At 39.0% G+C, this 19100-nt stretch overlaps 1 protein-coding gene across 2 annotated transcripts in view; it reads right to left on the bottom strand.

The window, feature by feature from the left end:
- The window catches only part of FCHO2 (FCH and mu domain containing endocytic adaptor 2), a 140321-nt gene that overhangs the window by 30691 nt on the left and 90530 nt on the right, over nt 1-19100 (bottom strand). For both annotated transcript variants that reach the window (XM_088827750.1, XM_088827749.1), the window contains 4 exons: nt 19002-19013; nt 18622-18646; nt 16497-16539; nt 11277-11371 (listed from right to left, as the gene is read on the bottom strand). In XM_088827750.1, coding sequence (XP_088683876.1) covers nt 11277-11371; nt 16497-16539; nt 18622-18646; nt 19002-19013 — 175 coding nt within the window. The remainder of the gene's footprint in view (nt 1-11276; nt 11372-16496; nt 16540-18621; nt 18647-19001; nt 19014-19100) is intronic.

Genomic DNA, 19100 nt, shown 5'->3' with positions numbered 1-19100 from the left:
AAGAAATATGAACTAACCTGAGGGCTGGAATACTTCCTTGTGTGATGACACATTTACTTTATTTTTTATTTTTTAACTGATCATATGGGCTTTTTATTTTATTTTTTTTAATTGGAGGCTAATTACTTTACAATATTATATTGATTGGTTTTGCCATACATTGACATGAATCCGCCCCGGGTGTACTTGTGTTCCCCTTCTTGAACCCCCCTCCCACCTCCCTCCTCCTCATATCCTCCCTCCAGGTCATCCCCATGCACCAACCCCGAGCATCCTGTATCATGCATTTAACCTGGATTGGTTATTCGTTTCACATATGCTAATATACATGTTTCAATGCCATTCTCCCAAATCATCCCAGCCTCATCCTCTCCCACAGAGTCCCAAAGACTGTTCTATACACCTGTGTCTCTTTTGCTGTCTCATATACAGGGTTAATGTTACCATCTTTCTAAATTCCATATATATGCATTAGTATACTGTATTGGCATCACCGACTCTGTGGACATGAGTTTGAGTGTACTCCGGGAGTTGGTGATGGACAGGGAGGCCTGGCGTGCTGTAATTCATGGGGTCGCGGAGAGTCGGACACGACTGAGCAACTGAACTGAACTGATACTGTATTGGTGTTCTTCTTTCTGGCTTACTTCACTCTGTATAATAGGCTCCAATTTCATCCACCTCATTAGAACTGATTCAAATGTATTCTTTTTGATGGCTGAATAATACTCCATTGTGTATATGTACCAAAGCTTTCTTGTCCATTTGTCTGCAGATGGACATCTAGGTTGCTTCCATGTCCTCGCTGTTATAAACAGTGCTGCAATGAACACTGGAGTACATGTATTTCTTTCAATTCTGGTTTCCTCGGTGTGGATGCCCAGGAGTGCAATTGCTGGATCATATGGCAGTTCTATTTCCAGTTTTTTGAGAAATCTCCACACTTCTCCAGTGTGGAGTTTGCATTCCCACCAACAGTGTAAGAGGGTTCCCTTTTCTCCACACCCTCTCCAGCATTTATTGCATGTAGACTTTTGGATAGCAGCCATTCTGACTGGTGTGAAATGGTATCTCATTGTGGTTTTGATTTGCATTTCTCTGATTATGAGGGATGTTGAGCATTTTTTCATGTGTTTGTTAGCCATCTGTATGTCTTCTTTGGAGAAATGTCTGTTTAGTTCTTTGGCCCATTTTTTGATTGGGTCACTTATTTTTCTGGAATTGAGCTGCAGGAGCTGCTTGTATATTTTGGAGATTAATCCTTTATCAGTTACTTCATTTGCTATTATTTTCTCCCATTCTGAAGGCTGTCTTTTCACCTTGCTTAGAGTTTCCTTTGCTGTGCAGAAGCTTTTGATTTTAATTAGGTCCCATTTGTTTATTTTTGCTTTTATTTCCAATATTCTGGGAGGTGGGTCTTGGAGGATCCTGCTGTGATTTATGTCGGAGAGTGTTTTGCCTTGTTCTCCTCTAGGAGTTTTATACTTTCTGGTCTTACATTTAGATCTTTAATCCATTTTGAGTTTATTTTTGTGTATGGTGTTAGGAAGTGTTCTAGTTTCATTCTTTTACAAGTGGCTGACCAGTTTTCCCAGCACCACTTGTTAAAGTGACTGTCTTTTGTCCATTTCATATTTGTGCCTCCTTTGTCAAAGATAAGGTGTCCATAGGTGCGTGGATTTATCTCTGGGCTTTCTATTTTGTTCCATTGATCTATATTTCTGTCTTTATGCCAGTACCATACTGTCTTGATGACTGTGGCTTTGTAGTAGAGCCTGAAGTCCGGCAGGTTGATTCCCCCAGTTCCATTCTTCTTCCTCAAGACTGATTTGGCTATTCTAGGTTCTTTGTATTTCCATACAAATTGTGAGATTATTTGTTCTAGCTCTGTGAAAAATATCGTTGGTAGCTTGATAGGGATTGCATTGAATGTATATATTACTTTGGGTAGTATACTCATTTTAACAATATTCTTCCAATCCACGAACATGGTATATTTCTCCATCTATTAGTGTCCTCTTTGATTACTTTCACTAGTGTTTTATAGTTTTCTATGTACAAGTCTTTTGTTTCTTTAGGTAGATATATTCCTAAGTATTTAATTTTTTTCGTTGCAACAGTGAATGGAATAGTTTCCTTAATTTATCTATTTTCTCATTATTAGTGTATAGGAATGCAAGGGATTTCTGTGTGTTGATTTTATATCCTGCAACTTTACTGTATTCACTGATTAGCTCTAGTAGTTTTCTGGTAGAGTCTTTAGGGTTTTCTGTGTAGAGGATCATGTCATCAGCAAACAGTGAAAGTTTTACTTCTTTTCCAATTTGGATTCCTTTTATGTCTTTTTCTGCTCTGATTGCTGTGGCCAAAACTTCCAGAACTATGTTGAACAGTAGTGGTAAGAGTGGGCACCCTTGTCTTGTTCCTGACTTTAGGGGAAATGCTTTCAGTTTTCACCATTGAGGATAATGCTTGCTGTGGGTCTGTCATATATAGCTTTTATTATGTTGAGGTATGTCCCTTCTATTCCCACTTTCTGGAGGGTTTTTTTCATAAATGGATGTTGAATTTTGTCGAAGGCTTTCTCTGCATCTATTGAGATAATCATATGATTTTTATGTTTCAGTTTGTTAATGTGGTGTATTACGCTGATTGATTTGCGGATATTGAAGAATCCTTGCATTCCTGGGATAAAGCCCACTTGGTAATGATGTATGATCTTCTTAATGTGTTGTTGAATTCTGGTTGCTAGAATTTTGTTAAGGATTTTTGCATCTATGTTCATCGGTGATATTGGCCTGTAGTTTTGTTTTTCTGTGGGATCTTTATCAGGTTTGGGGATTAGGGTGATGGTGGCCTCATAGAATGAGTTTGGAAGTTTCCCTTCCTCAGCAATTTTCTGGAAGAGTTTGAGTAGAATAGGTGTTACCTCTTCTCTAAATTTTTGGTAGAATTCAGCTGTGAAGCCGTCTGGACCTGGGCTTTTGTTTGCTGGAAGGTTTCTGATTACAGCTTCTATTCCCATGCTTGTGATGCGTCTGTTAAGATTTTCTATTTCTTCCCGGTTCAGTTTTGGAAAGTTGTACTTTTCTAAGAATTTGTCCATTTCTTCCAAGTTGTCCATTTTATTGGCATATAATTGCTGATAGTATTCTCTAATAATCCTTTGTATTTCTGTGTTGTTGGTTGTGATCTCTCCATTTTCATTTCTAATTTTATTGATTTGGTTCTTCTCCCTTTGTTTCTTGATGAGTCTGGCTAGTGGTTTGTCAATTTTATTTACCTTCTCAAAGAACCAGCTTTTGGCTTTGTTGATTTTTGCTATGGTCTCTTTTGTTTCTTTTGCATTTATTTCTGCCCTAATTTTTACGATTTCTTTCCTTCTACTAACCCTGGGGGTCTTCATTTCTTCCTTTTCTAGTTTCTTTAGATGTAGAGTTAGGTTATTTAATTTTTTTCTTGTTTCTTGAGGTGTGCCTGTATTGCTATGAACCTTCCCCTTAGCACTGCTTTTACAGTGTCCCAGAGGTTTGTGGTTGTTGTGTTTTCATTTACATTCATTTCTATGCATATTTTGATTTCTCTTTTGATTTCTTCTATGATTTGTTCGTTATTTAGCAGCGTGTTGTTCAGCCTCCATATGTTGGCATTTTTAATATTTTTCTCCTGTAATTGAGATCTAATCTTACTGCACTGTGGTCAGAAAAGATGCTTTTGGAATGATTTCAATTTTTTTGAATTTACCAAGGCTAGATTTATGGCCCAGGATGTGATCTATCCTGGAAAAGGTTCCGTGTGCGCTTGAGAAAAAGGTGAAATTCATTGTTTTGGGGTGAAATGTCTTATAGAGATCTATTAGGTCTAACTGGTCTATTGTATCATTTAAAGTTTGTGTTTCCTTGTTAAATTTCTGTTTAGTTGATCTATCCATAGGTGTGAGCGGGGTATTAAAGTCTCCCACTATTATTGCGTTGTTGTTAATTTCCCCTTTCATACTTGTTAGTAATTGTCTTTCATATTACGGTGCTCCTATGTTGGGTGCATAAATATTTATAATTGTTACATCTTCTTCTCGGATTGATCCTTTGATCATTATGTAGTTTCCTTCTTTGTCCGTTTTCACAGCCTTTGTTTTAAAATCTATTTTATCTGATATGAGTATTGCTACTCCTGCTTTCTTTTGGTCTCTATTTGCATGGAATATCTTTTTCCAGCCCTTCACTTTCAGTCTGTATGTGTCCCTCGTTTTGAGGTGGGTCTCTTGTAGACAATATATATGGGGGTCTTGTTTTTGTATCCATTCAGCCAGCCTTTGTCTTTTGGTTGGGGCATTCAACCCATTTACGTTTAAGGTGATTATTGATAAGTATGATCCCGTTGCCATTTTCTTTATTGTTTTGGGTTCGAGTTTATATACCCTTTCTGTGTTTCCTGTCTAGAGAAGATCCTTTAGTATTTGTCGGAGAGCTAGTTTGGTGATGCTGAATTCTCTCAGCTTTTGCTTGTCTGTAAAGATTTTGATTTCTCCTTCATATTTGAATGAGATCCTTGCTGGGTATAGTAATCTGGGCTGTAGGTTACCTTCTTTCATCACTTGAAGTATGTCTTGCCATTCCCTCCTGGCCTGAAGAGTTTCTGTTGAAAGATCAGCTGTTATCCTTATGGGAATCCCCTTGTGTGTTATTTGTTGCTTTTCCCTTGCTGCTTTTAATATTTGTTCTTTGTGTTTGACCTTTGTTAATTTGATTAATTTGTGTCTTGGAGTATTTTACCTTGGGTTTATCCTGTTAGGGACTCCCTGGGTTTCTTGGACTTGGGTGATTATTTCCTTCCCCATTTCAGGGAAATTTTCAACTATTATCTCCCCAAGTATTCTCTCATGGTCTTTTTGTCTTCTTCTGGGACTCCTATGATTCGAATGTTGGGGCATTTAACGTCCCAGAGGCCTCTAATATTGTCCTCATTTCTTTTAATTCGTTTTTCTTTTTCCCTCTCTGTTTCATTTATTTCTACAATTCTATCTTCTAGCTCGCCTATCCTGTCTTCTGCCTCCGTTATTCTGTTTGTTCCCTCGAGAGTGTTTCTGATCTCATCTATTGCATTATTCATTGTGCTGCTGCTAAGTCACTTCAGTCGTGTCCGACTCTGTGTGACCCCATAGATGGAAGCCCACCAGGCTCTCCCGTCCCTGGGATTCTCCAAGCAAGAACACTGGAGTGGGTTGCCATTTCCTTCTCTATGTGTGAAAGTGAAGTCGCTCAGTCGTGTCCGATCCTTAGCGACCCCACAGACTGCAGCCTACCAGGCTGCTCCATCCATGGATTTTCTAGGCAAGAGTACTGGTACTGGAATGGCTTATTATTCATTGTATCCTGACTCTTTTTTATTTCCTCTAATTCCTTATTAAACCTTTCTTGCATCTTCTCAATCCTTTTCTCCAGTTTATCTGTAACTCCATTTTGTTTTCCAGATTTTGAATCATTTTCACAATTAAAATTCGAAATTCTTTATCAGGTAGGTTCCCTATATCTTCCTCTTTTGTTTGTGTTGGTGAGCATTTATCCTGTTCTTTACTTGCTGGGTATTTCTCTGCCTCTTCATCGTGCTTATATTGCTGTGCTTGGGGTGGCTTTTCCGTCTTCTGACAGTTTGTGGAATTCTCTTTAGTATGTAGTTTCCTCACTGTGTGTGGGGTTGGACGGGTGACTTGTCAAGGTTTCCTGGTTAGGGAAGCTTGTGTCGGTGTTCTGGTGGGTGGAACTGGATTTCTTCTCTCTGGAGTGCAGTGAAGTGTCCAGTAATGAGTTTGAGATGTCAATGGGTTTGGAGTGGCTTTGGACAGCCTGCATACTGAAGCTCAGGGCTATTCTCCTGTGTTGCTGGAGAATTTGCATGGTATGTCTTTCTCTGAAACTTGTTGACCCTTGGGTGGTGCCTGGTTTCAGTGTATGTATGGAGGCATTTGATGAGCACCTATCAATTAATGTTCTCTGGAACAGGAGATCTCTGGTGTTCTCAGGATTTGGACTTAAGCCTCTGCCTCTGGTTTTCAGTCTTATTCTTGCAGTAGGCTCAAGACTTCTCCCTCTGTTACTTCCAAGGCAGTTCCTTCTGTTAAAGCTCTTCTGTTTGCTGGTCTCTTCAGTGTCTAATACCCGTCATGACACCAGGGGGCGGTGGTGGACACTTTTTTCTGCTCATCTGTTCAGTCCTGCTGTGGGGAGGGAGGAACGCTGCTAACAAATATCCCTGGCGTCTGTGGGGAGTGCGCGCAGTGTCTCCGCTTCACTGGGATTGCTCCCGCTCGCGGCACGTATGCTTTCCCTGTTTATGCTGCTCAGGCTCTAGGTTGCTCTGCCAGGAGCTGTCCGCGGCCGGCACTGGGTTGCATGCACTTCCCAGGTCTGAGAGGCTCAGGTTTGGTACTCGGGTACTCCACAAAGGCGCAGACTTGGTTGGGCCTGCGTTTTGTGCCTTCCTTGGTCCAAGCAGCTCAGATGACCAGGCGTTTGGCAAGCACCATCGCTGAGACTTATCGCCTCCTCGGTCCCTGCCCGCTCGGTTTTCTGGGTGTACAACCAGCACACCTTCTCAGGCGGATATCCACCAGCCCGAACCCAAGAAGTCTTGGTTAGCAAAGAAGCCTGCCTGCAGCTTGGTATGGGAAGCCTCTCTGGGGCCACGGTTGCTTGCCCCTTCCGGCTCTGGCCGCCCTCCCCTGTCTGTCCCGGTGGGGGGTGGGGGATGGGCCGCCTGCAGCCGGCTCGCTCTGCTCAGTCTTTATTCTGTGAGAGGGGCTGCAGCAGTCTTAGGTTGGGGCTTTTTGCCTTTTCGCAGGCTTTTCGCCTTTCCGCGGGCATCGCTTTCCCACCTTCTGCTTAGCTATCTCCCATTAGCACCCTCAGCTTGCCCGCGGGGCATTCAGGCCCAGTCCTCACTCTAAGTGCTGCCACCCGCGCCTCCCTGCCTGGCCCCCACTTGCTAGTGGGGGGTGAGGGCGTCTGCGCTGCTTCTCTGCTGGAAGTTTCCTCTGGGCACTTAGTTTGTGGATTTTAATTATTTATTTCTTTTTTCTCCCGGTTATGTGGCCCTCTGAGGTTCCAAGGCTCGCCACAGACTCGTTAGTGAGCATTTCCAGGTGTTTGGAAACTTCTTTTTTTTTTTTTTAGGCCTCCCTTCCCAGGATGGAGCTCCGTCCCTCCCTCTTTTTATCTTTTATACTATTTCCTACCTCCTTTCGAAGACAATGGGCTGCTTTTCTGGGTGCCTGATGTCCTCTGCTGGCATTCAGAAGTTGTTTTGCGGGATTTACTCAGCGTTCAAATGTTCTTTTGCTGATTTTGTCGGGGAGAAAGTGGTCGCCCTGTCCTTTATTCCTCCGCCATCTTCCTAAGCCCACCACATTTACTTTAAAGATGTGTTCATTATCAACGAAACCAGCACTCAAGCTACTTCACTCTTATAAGAGAGCTTAACATAGCAGAGATATTAACACTTGAAACTTCACTAGGGAACAAGTGGCATTTAGACTGATTCAATCCAAGCCTGGTAGGAGTGTCAAGTTCCACTTTTTCAAATAATCAGAATTTGCTTTTTGAGAAAAACTAACTTGGGGGCAGGAGAAGGGGACGACAGAGAATGAGATGGCTGGATGACATCACCGACGCAATGGACATGAGTTTGAGTGAACTCCGGGAGTTGGTGATGGACAGGGAGGCCTGGCGTGCTGTGATTCGTGGGGTCGCAAAGAGTTGGACACGACTGAGCAACTGAACTGAACAGCAATATTCATTCACTTCACTGTTTATAAATTAATCTATCAGTTATAAGTTATAATAAGTAAATTATAAATAAATCTATCCAAAACACCAGAGAACCTGAAAGTATTTTCATTCAGCTTTACAATGCAATCTCTGGAGTACCTTCTGGGCTCCACCACTAATTTTAACAAGTTCATCAGTAAAGGAAATCCACCAACTTTGCAACCATGAGGCAAAAGAAAATTTTTTATGCTTGCTGGTGGTGTCATCACAGCAGGAGAGCAGAGAGGATTGGTGGAAGAGTCTGGTGATGGGTTTTCTAGACACAAAATCTGACCTGGTTTCAAGTTAACATGCAATTATCCCACACCCAGACAAATGAATCTGGGAGAGAAAAGCAGAGTTCCTATTTTGTTCATTAAGAACAACAGCCACAGAAGAAAGCAACTGAAAATTAGAAACAACAGGAACATTCTAAAACCAAAATATAAATCTATATAGCCAAATCGTTCTTACTTCAGGTTAGGATTATTTTAATTACTCAAAAACAGAAAAGTTTAATACTACGTGGAACAAGACAAGGAGCTCAAACTTTATATTAACTGGGGAAAATAATTACGAGAATAAGAAACTAAATTTAAGGCCCAAAGTTATATAAAGCCAGAATTATTCTTGTTTTCCCAGAGGAGCAAAAGGTAATGCTAAGTGTCAGTAAAAGTCTAAAAGATTTGACAAGGTGTCAAAGTGATGGCGCTAGGTACATGTGTTTCTCAACAAGTGGTAAAACTTAAAACTGTCATAGGAAGTAAGACAGGCGAAATCAGTGTTGGAGTTGAGATGGTCTATACTAGCACTTATCAAAGGGGAGGCAGGTATGAGATATTTATATACATGTTTTTATTATATATAAATTTGTATGTAAGTTATACATATGTAACATCTATATGGTAGAAAAAGCAACTGAAAATACTTCTGTACCAAGCTCTAAGCATGTTTTTTAAATATAAAACACTGAAAGGTTTATTGTATCAGTTATTAACTGACAGGAATTATTTTCTTAGACTAGTTTAGCTGAGATGGAGTCATTAATGAATTAACATTCTGGAGGGGACAAAAGAGAGGAGGAAATAATCTGACAACCTGGCCCATTCTAACATGAGAATGGGTTATTGGTGTAGATGATGTTAAAATAAGGGAGACATGTACTGCAAAAAGAGGTGGAAGGAAATTTAAGACAAAATGCCTCTTTAATAATTTTACTTAGGGCCAGTCTTATGAAATAGAATCATCATAATGTATTTATCAGTTTTTTCAATAATTATATCCTGTCCAGGTGAAGACCTAATAATAATTACAGGTGAAGACCTAATAATAATTATTGTACAGCAGAATAACTCTTTTCAACATCACTAACATTCTTTGAAGGGAAAATAATATAGCATTTTTTTAGACTTAACAGGAAGGTTTTAAAAGGCATATCAAAATAAATTTTAAAATAAGCAAAAAAAATAGTTTTATCACTCCCAACCCACTAAACATCAAATGACAACTAAAGTATCACTTGTTTTACTTGAAGTTGAAAGTAATATGGGCAAAACATTCTTTAGATGGTAGCAAGGGGAGAAGAGCAATTTTCTGAAAAGAAAGAGACTGTGCTAAAGAAAATAATGAGAAACAATGGTGGAGTTATGAAGAAATTTCTGTATGACAGAAACCTCTGTGAGAACAGACAATGTGAAAATTTTGATTAAAGATAAAAAACCAATTCATAATACTAACTAAATTAGAATTAGGACCTTCTTCATTCTAAAAACAAAATGAAACAGTATTCTAACATTTTTACTAAATAAAAAGAGACCTTAATACAACTTCAGTTTTTAAGATCCATTAGTAAGATTAGTTTCCTGAAACTGAACAGTAAACAAAAGCCAAATGAGAAAGGCTAAAATGCCACTTCAGAATATGTTCAATTAGCTAATGACTGGTTCTTGCTCTTCAAAATCCTCAGTCGTTTCAGTTAAGGTTGCCTTTGGCCACCTCATGCGACGAGTTGACTCACTGGAAAACACTCTGATGCTGGGAAGGATTGGGGGCAGGAGGAGAAGGGGACGACAGAGAATGAGATGGCTGGATGGCATCACCAACTCGATGGACATGAGTTTGAGTGAACTCCAGGAGTTGGTGATGGACAGGGAGGCCTGGAGTGCTGTGATTCATGGGGTCGCAAAGAGTCGGACACGACTGAGTGACTGAACTGAACTGAAAATCCACATAATTTCTAAAACTAAAAAACACTAGTTTCTAAACAATCCAATTGTAAATACTAGTGTTTGTTTTAGTATTTATAGCAAAGTGTTTCAATGTGACTTACTGTTTTGTTAATCTGCCAGAGTATGATGAACTGAACGAAGATTTTGGAATTAGTAAAATCCAGGTTTGACTCTATGCTTCAATTCCTAGTTATACGGTGTTAGAGAAGTTCCTGATCATCTCTGAACTTTAATTTTTTCATATATAAAATACTGACAGTAAAAAGGACTTCATGCAACACTTCCTTAACTCTAAATACTGTACAGCATTTCTGAAATCCCAAAGAAGTTTTAAGATCAACTTAAAGTGATTTTATTTTCTGTTTCTGAACAAGCAGTTTTATTAAACATGCTCTGATTGCTGACTAATGGGATTTTATATTTTGAAGAAAAGAGGAGTTTAATATATTCTTTCCAGAAGAATAACTAAAATGCATTCATTAAGTTCTTTCATGCACTTAAAGTGCATGGTGAAGTGCTGAAGCCTTTCTGGAAAGCAGTTTGGCAGTAAGCATCAACGGGCATATCTTGTGACTCCTAAATCTTGTATTGATAAATTATTATAAGGATATGAGACGTGTGGACAAAATCTGTTATATCTATGAATGTCCATAACACTAAAATTTAGATGCAATTTGAATGTACATCAAGAATGGACTAGTTATATTAACACACATCTATGCTGCTGCTGCTGCTGCTGCTAAGTCACTTCAGTCGTGCCCGACTCTGTGTGACCCCATAGACGGTAGCCCACCAGGCTCCCCCATCCCTGGGATTCTCCAGGCAAGAACACTGGAGTGGGTTGCCATTTCCTTCTCCAATGTGTGAAAGTGAAGTTGCTCAGTCATGTCCGACCCTTAGCGACCCCATGGACTGCAGCCTACCAGGCTCCTCCATCCATGGGATTTTCTAGGCAATAGTACTGGAGTGGCTTGCCACACATCTATGCAGTTGAATACTAAAAATTATTATTTGTGCAGTGATATACAAAGGGAAAAAGTTGGGTTTTGATGAATTTTTACTTTAAAGCCATATGGTCTTTAACGTAAGTTAACAAATCAGTATAAAATTACTTTTATAGGGGCAATATGATCAGAGGACAAGTTAAATTTTTGATAGTTAAGTACAACATAGAAGCAATGGATAAATCAGTTAGAAAAAATAACTGCTGCATTCCTTTACAGTTTAAAAAAATAAATATATTTACCTGATGATGATGATGAAGTTAATGAAGCTGAAGAAGATGAATCAAGAGATGGTCCAAACAGGGGGTCCCAAGCAAGTAAATCACTGGTCCCTTTCCTATCAGAACATTTTAAAAATAAGCATTTTAGCAAATGAGCATTTTATTAGTATAAAATCTAGGAATACATTTCATAGCAAGAACTACAACAGCAATATATATGATCAAAGAACTGGATATTCTGCCAGCTGAATATATGAAGAACTTAATTAGCAGGTAAATAGGTTTAATAAATTGTATTTATTAACTGCTATAAACAGAACCTACAATAACATCATGTAAAGCTTGCTCCTTGGAAGGAAAGTTATGACCAACCTTGATAGTATATTAAAAAGCAGAGACATTACTTTGCCGACCAAGGTCCGTCTAGTCAAGGCAATGGTTTTTCCCGTGGTCATGTATGGATGTGAGAGTTGGACTGTGAAGAAAGCTGATCGCCGAAGAATCGATGCTTTTGAACTGTGGTGTTGGAGAAGACTCTTGAGAGTCCCTTATACTGCAAGGAGATCCAACCAGTCCATTCTAAAGGAGATCAATCCTGGATGTTCATTGGAGGGACTGATGCTAAAGCTGAAACTCCAATACTTTGGCCACCTCATGAGACGAGTTGACTCACTGGAAAAGACTCTGATGCTGGGAAAGGTTGGGGGCGGGAGGAGAAGGGGACGACGGAGAATGAGATGGCTGGATGGCATCACCGACTCTGTGGACATGAGTTTGAGTGTACTCCGGGAGTTGGTGATGGACAGGGAGGCCTGGCATGCTGTGATTCATGGGGTCGCGGAGAGTCGGACACGACTGAGCGACTGAACTGAACTGAACTGAACTGAAAGTTCCTAAGTGAGAACAGTTTAATCCCTACTAATTAAATCTTGTTATATTCTAATAATCATAGGAGCTGCCAGAATGGAAATTAATTTCAGTTTCACAAATGAAAAGCAGCATGGGGAGTCTAAAAGAGCTGCCTAAACTCAATGAGCTAATTCTATGGCAGTGTCAGATTTGAGAATTCACATCTAGAACCCAGTCTTGGACAGAAATTTCTTAAGTGACATGAAATCATATAGAAATTTTATAAGGGCATATTTATTATCGAAGATGAAGAAAGCGGGTAAAGGACTTTTTAAAAGTATCTTTTAAGTACAGGGTGGTGGCTTAAGCCCTATGTGTATAAATGATGCTACAAACTTCAACAGTCTGACCACTGCAGTAGATCATGCACAGGCAGAATTTCTCCCTAGGTAATCCCTGCCTGGGCCACTAGATGTATGGGTCATACACGCCTTTTTATGAGAGGATCTTCCCTGGTGGCTCAGACGGTAAGGCGTCTGCCTACAATGCCTACCATGTGGGAGACCGGGTTCAGTCCCTGGGTCGGGAAGATCTCCTGGAGAAGGAAATGGCAACCCACTCCAGTATTCTTGCCTGGAAAATCCCATGGATGGTGGAACCTGGCAGGCTACAGTCCAGGGGGTCGCAAAGAGTCGGACACGACTGAGTGACTTCACCAAGACTAACGACAAAATCAAGAGCATGAATATTTTCGTTTCAGAAACCTCAGTGTGCTGCATAAACAAAGATTTCCTCCACTAACCTTTCGGAGAACCCTCCAAACTAGTTACTCTCTACAAAATCAAGAGCATGAATATTTTCGTTTCAGAAACCTCAGTGTGCTGCATAACCAAAGATTTCCTCCACTAACCTTTCGGAGAATCCTCCAAACTAGTTACTCTCAAGATTTCAATCTTGGCTCTTCACTTTAATACAAACTTTTATATAAATGTTTCTCTTTTTCATTTTAGTCATACTCCTTTTAAGATGCTTAATCTCTATTCTGAACACCTGACCTTGGTATCCCCTTCTTTTTAAACTAATTGTCCCGACTTTATTGAGGTATTCTTGACAAATAAAAATTGTATGTATTTATGCATAAAAATAAAATTAATCCCCATTTTAAAATAATTTAATGTATCAAACTACGATTATTGAAAATATTTTTTAGAAACCTGAGAAAACAGGCCCACGATAATAAAATATTACAATCACTTATGATAAAGTACAGAATCATAACTGTATAAATGATTCCCGAAAACAGTCTTAAAACACTAAACAACTTATCTTTAAAAATGAAAAATCAAATGAATACCACTGGTGTGCTCAATTAGTGCTTAGCTTCGAAAGTTTACATTTCAAACTATCCATTTAATTAAGTCTAGTTTTACTCATGCAATAAATATTTAAAGTATTCTTACTGATATAGAAGTGAGGAAAAAACCCATGCAACACTGGCTTAAAATATTTTTTCTTTTTAAGAACAACTGGCAACAAGTCTTCTCTTCTTTATTAACTTAATTGAAACACTTCATTTTGAGGTTCATCAAGTATTGGAGTCCAAAAAAATAAAGTCTGACACTGTTTCCACTGTTTTTCCATCTATTTCCCATGAAGTGATGGGACCAGATGCCATGATCTTTGTCTTCTGAATGTTGAGCTTCAAGCCAACCTTTTCACTCTCCTCTTTCACTTTCATCAAGAGGCTTTTGAGTTCCTCTTCACTTTCTGCCATAAGGGTAGCGTCATCTGCATATCTCAGGTTATTGATATTTCTCCCAGCAATCTTGATTCCAGCTTGTGCTTCTTCCAGCCCAGCGTTCCTCATGATGTACTCTGCATAGAAGTTAAATAAGCAAGGTGACAATATACAGCCTTGACGTACTCCTTTTCCTATTTGGAACCAGTGTGTTGTTCCATGTACAGTTCTGACTGTTGCTTCCTGACCTGCATACAGGTTTCTCAAGAAACAGGTCAGGTGGTCTGGTATTCCCATCTCTTTCAGAATTTTCCACAGTTTATTGTGATCCACACAGTCAAAGGCTTTGGCATAGTCAATGAAGCAGAAATAGATGCTCTTCTGGAACTCTCTTGCTTTCTCCATGATCCAGTGGCTGTTGGTAATTTGATCTCTGGTGCCTCTGCCTTTTCTAAAACCTGCTTGAACATCTGGGAGTTCACAGTTCACATACTGCTGAAGCCTGGCTTGGAGAATTTTGAGCATGACTTTACTAGCGTGTGAGATGAGTGCAATTGTGTGGTAGTTTGAGCATTCTTTGGCATTGCCTTTCTTTGGGATTGGGATGAAGACTGACCTTTTCCAGTCCTGTGGCCATTGCTGAGTTTTCCAAATTTGCTGGCATATTGAGTGCAGCACTTTCACAGCATCATCTTTCAGGATTTGAAATAGCTCAACTGGAATTCCATCACCTCCACTAGCTTTGTTTGTCGTGATGCTTTCTAAGGCCCACTTGACTTCACATTCCAAGATGTCTGGCTCTAGGTCAGTGATCACATTATCGTGACTATCTTGGTCGTGAAGATCTTTTTTGTACAGTTCTTCTGTGTATTCTTGGCACCTCTTCTTAATATCCTCTGCTTCTGTTAGGTCCATACCATTTCTGTCCTTTATCGAGCCCATCTTTGCATGAAATGTTCCCTTGATATCTCTAATTTTCTTGAAGAGATCTCTTGTTTTTCCTATTCTGTTGTTTTCCTCTATTTCTTTGCATTGATCACTGAGGAAGGCTTTCTTATCTTGCCTTGCTATTCTTTGGAACTCTGCATTCAGATGCTTGTATCTTTCCTTTTCTCTTTTGCTTTTCGCTTCTCTTCTTTTCACAGCTATTTGTAAGCACTCCTCAGACTGCAGATGCTGATTGCAGCCATGAAATTAAAAGACGCTTACTCCTTGGAAGGAAAGTTATGACCAACCTAGACAGCATATTAAAAAGCAGAGACATTACTTTGCCAACAAAGGTCCGTCTAGTCAAGGCTATGGTTTTTCCCGTGGTCATGTATGGATGTGAGAGTTGGACTGTGAAGAAAGCTGATCGCTGAAGAATTGATTCTTTTGAACTGTGGTGTCGGAGAAGACTCTTGAGAGTCCCTTGTACCGCAAGGAGATCCAACCAGTCCATTCTAAGGGAGAACGATCCTGGGTGTTCATTGGAAGGACTGATGCTAAAGCTGAAACTGCAATACTTTGGCCACCTCATGGGACGAGTTGACTCACTGGAAAAGACTCTGATGCTGGGAAAGGTTGGGGGCGGGAGGAAAAGGGGACGGCAGAGAATGAGATGGCTGGATGGCATCACCGACTCTGTGGACATGAATTTGAGTGAACTCCAGGAGTTGGTGATGGACAGGGAGGCCTGGCGTGCTGTGATTTACGGGGTCGCGGAGAGTTGGACACGACTGAGCAACTGAACTAACTAACTAAAGTATACATTCTACTTTTCTAAGTCATAGACAAAATTGAAGGAAAAGTGAGAGAATTTCCATGAGAATAACTAGTTGAAATATAGACATGTACGCTGCTGTATTTAAAATGAATAACCAATGTCCTACTGCACAACACAGGCAACTCTGCTCAGGGTTATGTGAAAGCCTGGATAGGAGAGGAGTCTGGGGGAGAAAGGATACATGTATATGTAAAGCTGAGTCCCTTGCTGTCCACCTGAAACTGTCACAACACTGTTAATCAGCTATACTCCAATATAAACTAGAGTTAACATAAAAAAAAAAGTATATGAATTTGGGATACTATCATTTACTTAGAAGCAGCAGTGAGGACACCAAAGCCAAATACAGTTGAACGAATGCTTTTTTTAATTATCACAGAAATAAATACTATCAAAAGAGAAATAATTTAAAACATCTAAAACCTCTGACATTTCACAGCTTAGGAAATGGGATGATTACAGTCTTCTAGAATTAAAACTACAGAGAAAGTACAACTCTCTAGAAAGTTTAAAATTTAAATGAAGTGGGGAGGAAAGGATTAACAGGTAGAGGACATAGGATTTTTAGGGCAGTGAAATTATTCTGTATGATACTGTAATGGTGGACACATGTCATTATCCATTTGTCAAAACTCACAGGATATATACAACACCAAGACATAATCCTAATGTAAACCATGGACTTTGGGTGGTAACGATTTGTATATAGAGGTTCATCAATTGTAACTATGCTCCTTGGTGGTGGATTCTGATAGTGGGGGAGGTTTGGCATATGTGGAGGCAAAGCGTACATGCAAAAACCTCTGAACCTTCCACTCAATTTTGCTGTGAACCTAAAATTTCTCTAAAAAATAAAGTCTATTCACAAAAGATTTAACGTAAAACTTACTCATTGGATGCAGCAGATGGCTTTGATTTTGTTAACTCTTCACCTAGTTAAAAAGTTGAAATATTATGAAAAAACTAATCCAGTAAAATATTTTAATGTAAAGAAAACTACTAAACATAGATCAACTTTTAAATTCTGATATTAATAACATACACACACACATGAAGAAAATGAAAATAAGCCTTTAACAAATTTTCTACCATGCTTAAGGATATTAAAATAAGAGCTGAATTTCTGCTAAATCTTTATCTCTAATATCTCTGATAAGAAATAACTTGAGTCCACTAAATCATCATATTCATTAAACTGCTGTTCATTAAAAAATATGGGATGCAACTCTAAAAATCAGAACAGATGTTTAAAAGCTTATGTACTACTCAAAAATTTTCACTGATGAATCATGAAAGCATTTTTCAAGCTCTAAGATATTATTAGTGATTATTTTATTGACCAAAAGTAGATACTAACTCTTAAGGAACACCTTATTTTGAAAAATAAAATTTTTGTAACAACCTAGAGCAACAGTCTCTTTATGAGATAGTCTATTTTGCCACCTTCTGCATTTGTAACATGAATCATTTCATAAGCAACTGGTACCTGGGGGAACAGCATCAGTAATGCAAAAGTTCTGTTGGTTCATAAGCAATTTCCACTGCACCTTAATGTTTTGTATCACCAAGAATAGCTGATGAATGCAAAATACATCAGCATGGGTAATTCCAGTGAACTGTGAGGAATAACTCTGTGCGACCCCAAAGACGGAAGCCCACCAGGCTCCCCCATCCCTGGGATTCTCCAGGCAAGAACACTGGAGTGGGTTGCCATTTCCTTCTCCAATGTGTGAAAGTGAAAAGTGAAAGTGAAGTCACTCAGTCGTGTCCGACCCTTAGCGACCCCACGGACTACAGCCAACCAGGCTCCTCCATCCATGGGATTTTCTAGGCAATAGTACTGGAGTGGCACGACTGAAGTGACTTAGCAGCAGCAGCAGCATGAGGAATAACAGGCTTCCCTGGTAACTCAGTAGTAAAGAATCCACTTGCCAATGCAGGAGACACAGGTTCAATCCCTAGGTTGGGAAGATCCCCTGGAGAAGGAAATGGCAAATCCCTCTAGTATTCTTGCCTGGACAAGAATCCCATGGACAAAGGAATCTGGTGGGCCCATGGGGTTACAAAAGAGTTGGATACTACGGCGCAACTAAACAACAATAACAAATGTGGAATAACACCACAGTGTACATAATGCCCATTCATATCACATTCTCCCATTCGGCTTTTCTCAGCCATTTGTTTTGCCTCAAAGCATTTACTGTGGTGTTCTTTATCTTCCTGCACTTTGCCCTCATCTTCATAACTCAGCTGCTGAAACTGAGTTTATACTCTTTTTCCTCATATCCCCTAGCAACAAGCTACTTAGCATTTTTTAAAGTATTAATGAAATCTTACTTTTAGTTTGGTATTTACTATGAATTTAATAGGTCTTTTCAACTGTTCTAGAATTTTTAACTACGACTGATGTCATGGCTTTTATTAGGCACTGTTCACAGAACTGCATAACTTCGGTGTGGGCTGCTCAACTCTGTTTTTCCCACAACATGTGTTATGTTTGGGCTTCCCTGATAGCTCAGCTGGTAAAGAATCCACCTGCAATGCAGCAGACCCTGGTTTGATTCCTGTTATGTTTAACACATGATTCTGCAAATGGTGTTACCACCCCCAAATCATTTTTAATATAATTTAAGTTACTATACTAAAAACTTTATAATAGAAACTACAAATATGATATGACTTAAAGATCAACCTAAAACTCAAAAGCGCTTTCTGCTTCATGAAGAGTTATGATAGTTTAACTGTTTTATAAGCTCAATCAGAAGCTGCTCTTTGGTTTTGCTGATTTATGAAAAATGTGGTAGCCATGTATTAAAGCTTAAAGCACATCTTAAAACTAAAAGAAATAATACACATAAATTGTCTTCTGTTGCAAAATAGCTATACTTCTAGCCTATTATGGTTAATGATGAGCAAAGACCATTTCTACAACTACATATGTTAGGCTACAAGCTTAGCAAATTCTCTGATAAATTTTAATAGACTTAAAATAACCAATTTAATGTCAAACTTACTAGATGAATTCCGATTCATCTGCACCTAAAACAGAAATGCAAAAACTAAGTGCCATCAAACAAATAATTTAATGTGGTAATAAAATTACTTGATAAAATGCTAACACTGGGAACATAAATTTTAAGTTTTTCATATATCTGCTCAATTATAAACTGTATTCAGCTAAAAAGATTACAGAAAAAACCTTTTGTTTTATAGTCAAAATATAACATGTGCACCTTTTTAAAATAATTCAATAAAATGACATGTTTTAAAATACTAGTACCTACAGCATGATACTATGACTTGCTAACCTAAAAAAAAATATTTTGAAAATCAATGTTTAAATATACAATGATTTTTTAAGTCAATAAATAAAAATATAAAATTTTGCACTTACTGGGCTGTGTCTCTAGTAGTACATGGAAAGAAAAAGAAAAACATAGTGTTAAAAAAAGGAAAAAGAAAACCACAGTACTCATTTCAGAGTCTGAAATAT

This window comes from Moschus berezovskii, chromosome 18 (assembly GCF_049115385.1).
Source record: "Moschus berezovskii isolate FMDL1 chromosome 18, NW_MosBer_1.0, whole genome shotgun sequence".
Taxonomy (NCBI): Eukaryota; Metazoa; Chordata; class Mammalia; order Artiodactyla; family Moschidae; genus Moschus; species Moschus berezovskii.
The sequence above is the reverse complement of the archived record's forward strand: the minus strand, read 5'-3'. Positions and strand labels throughout refer to the sequence as shown.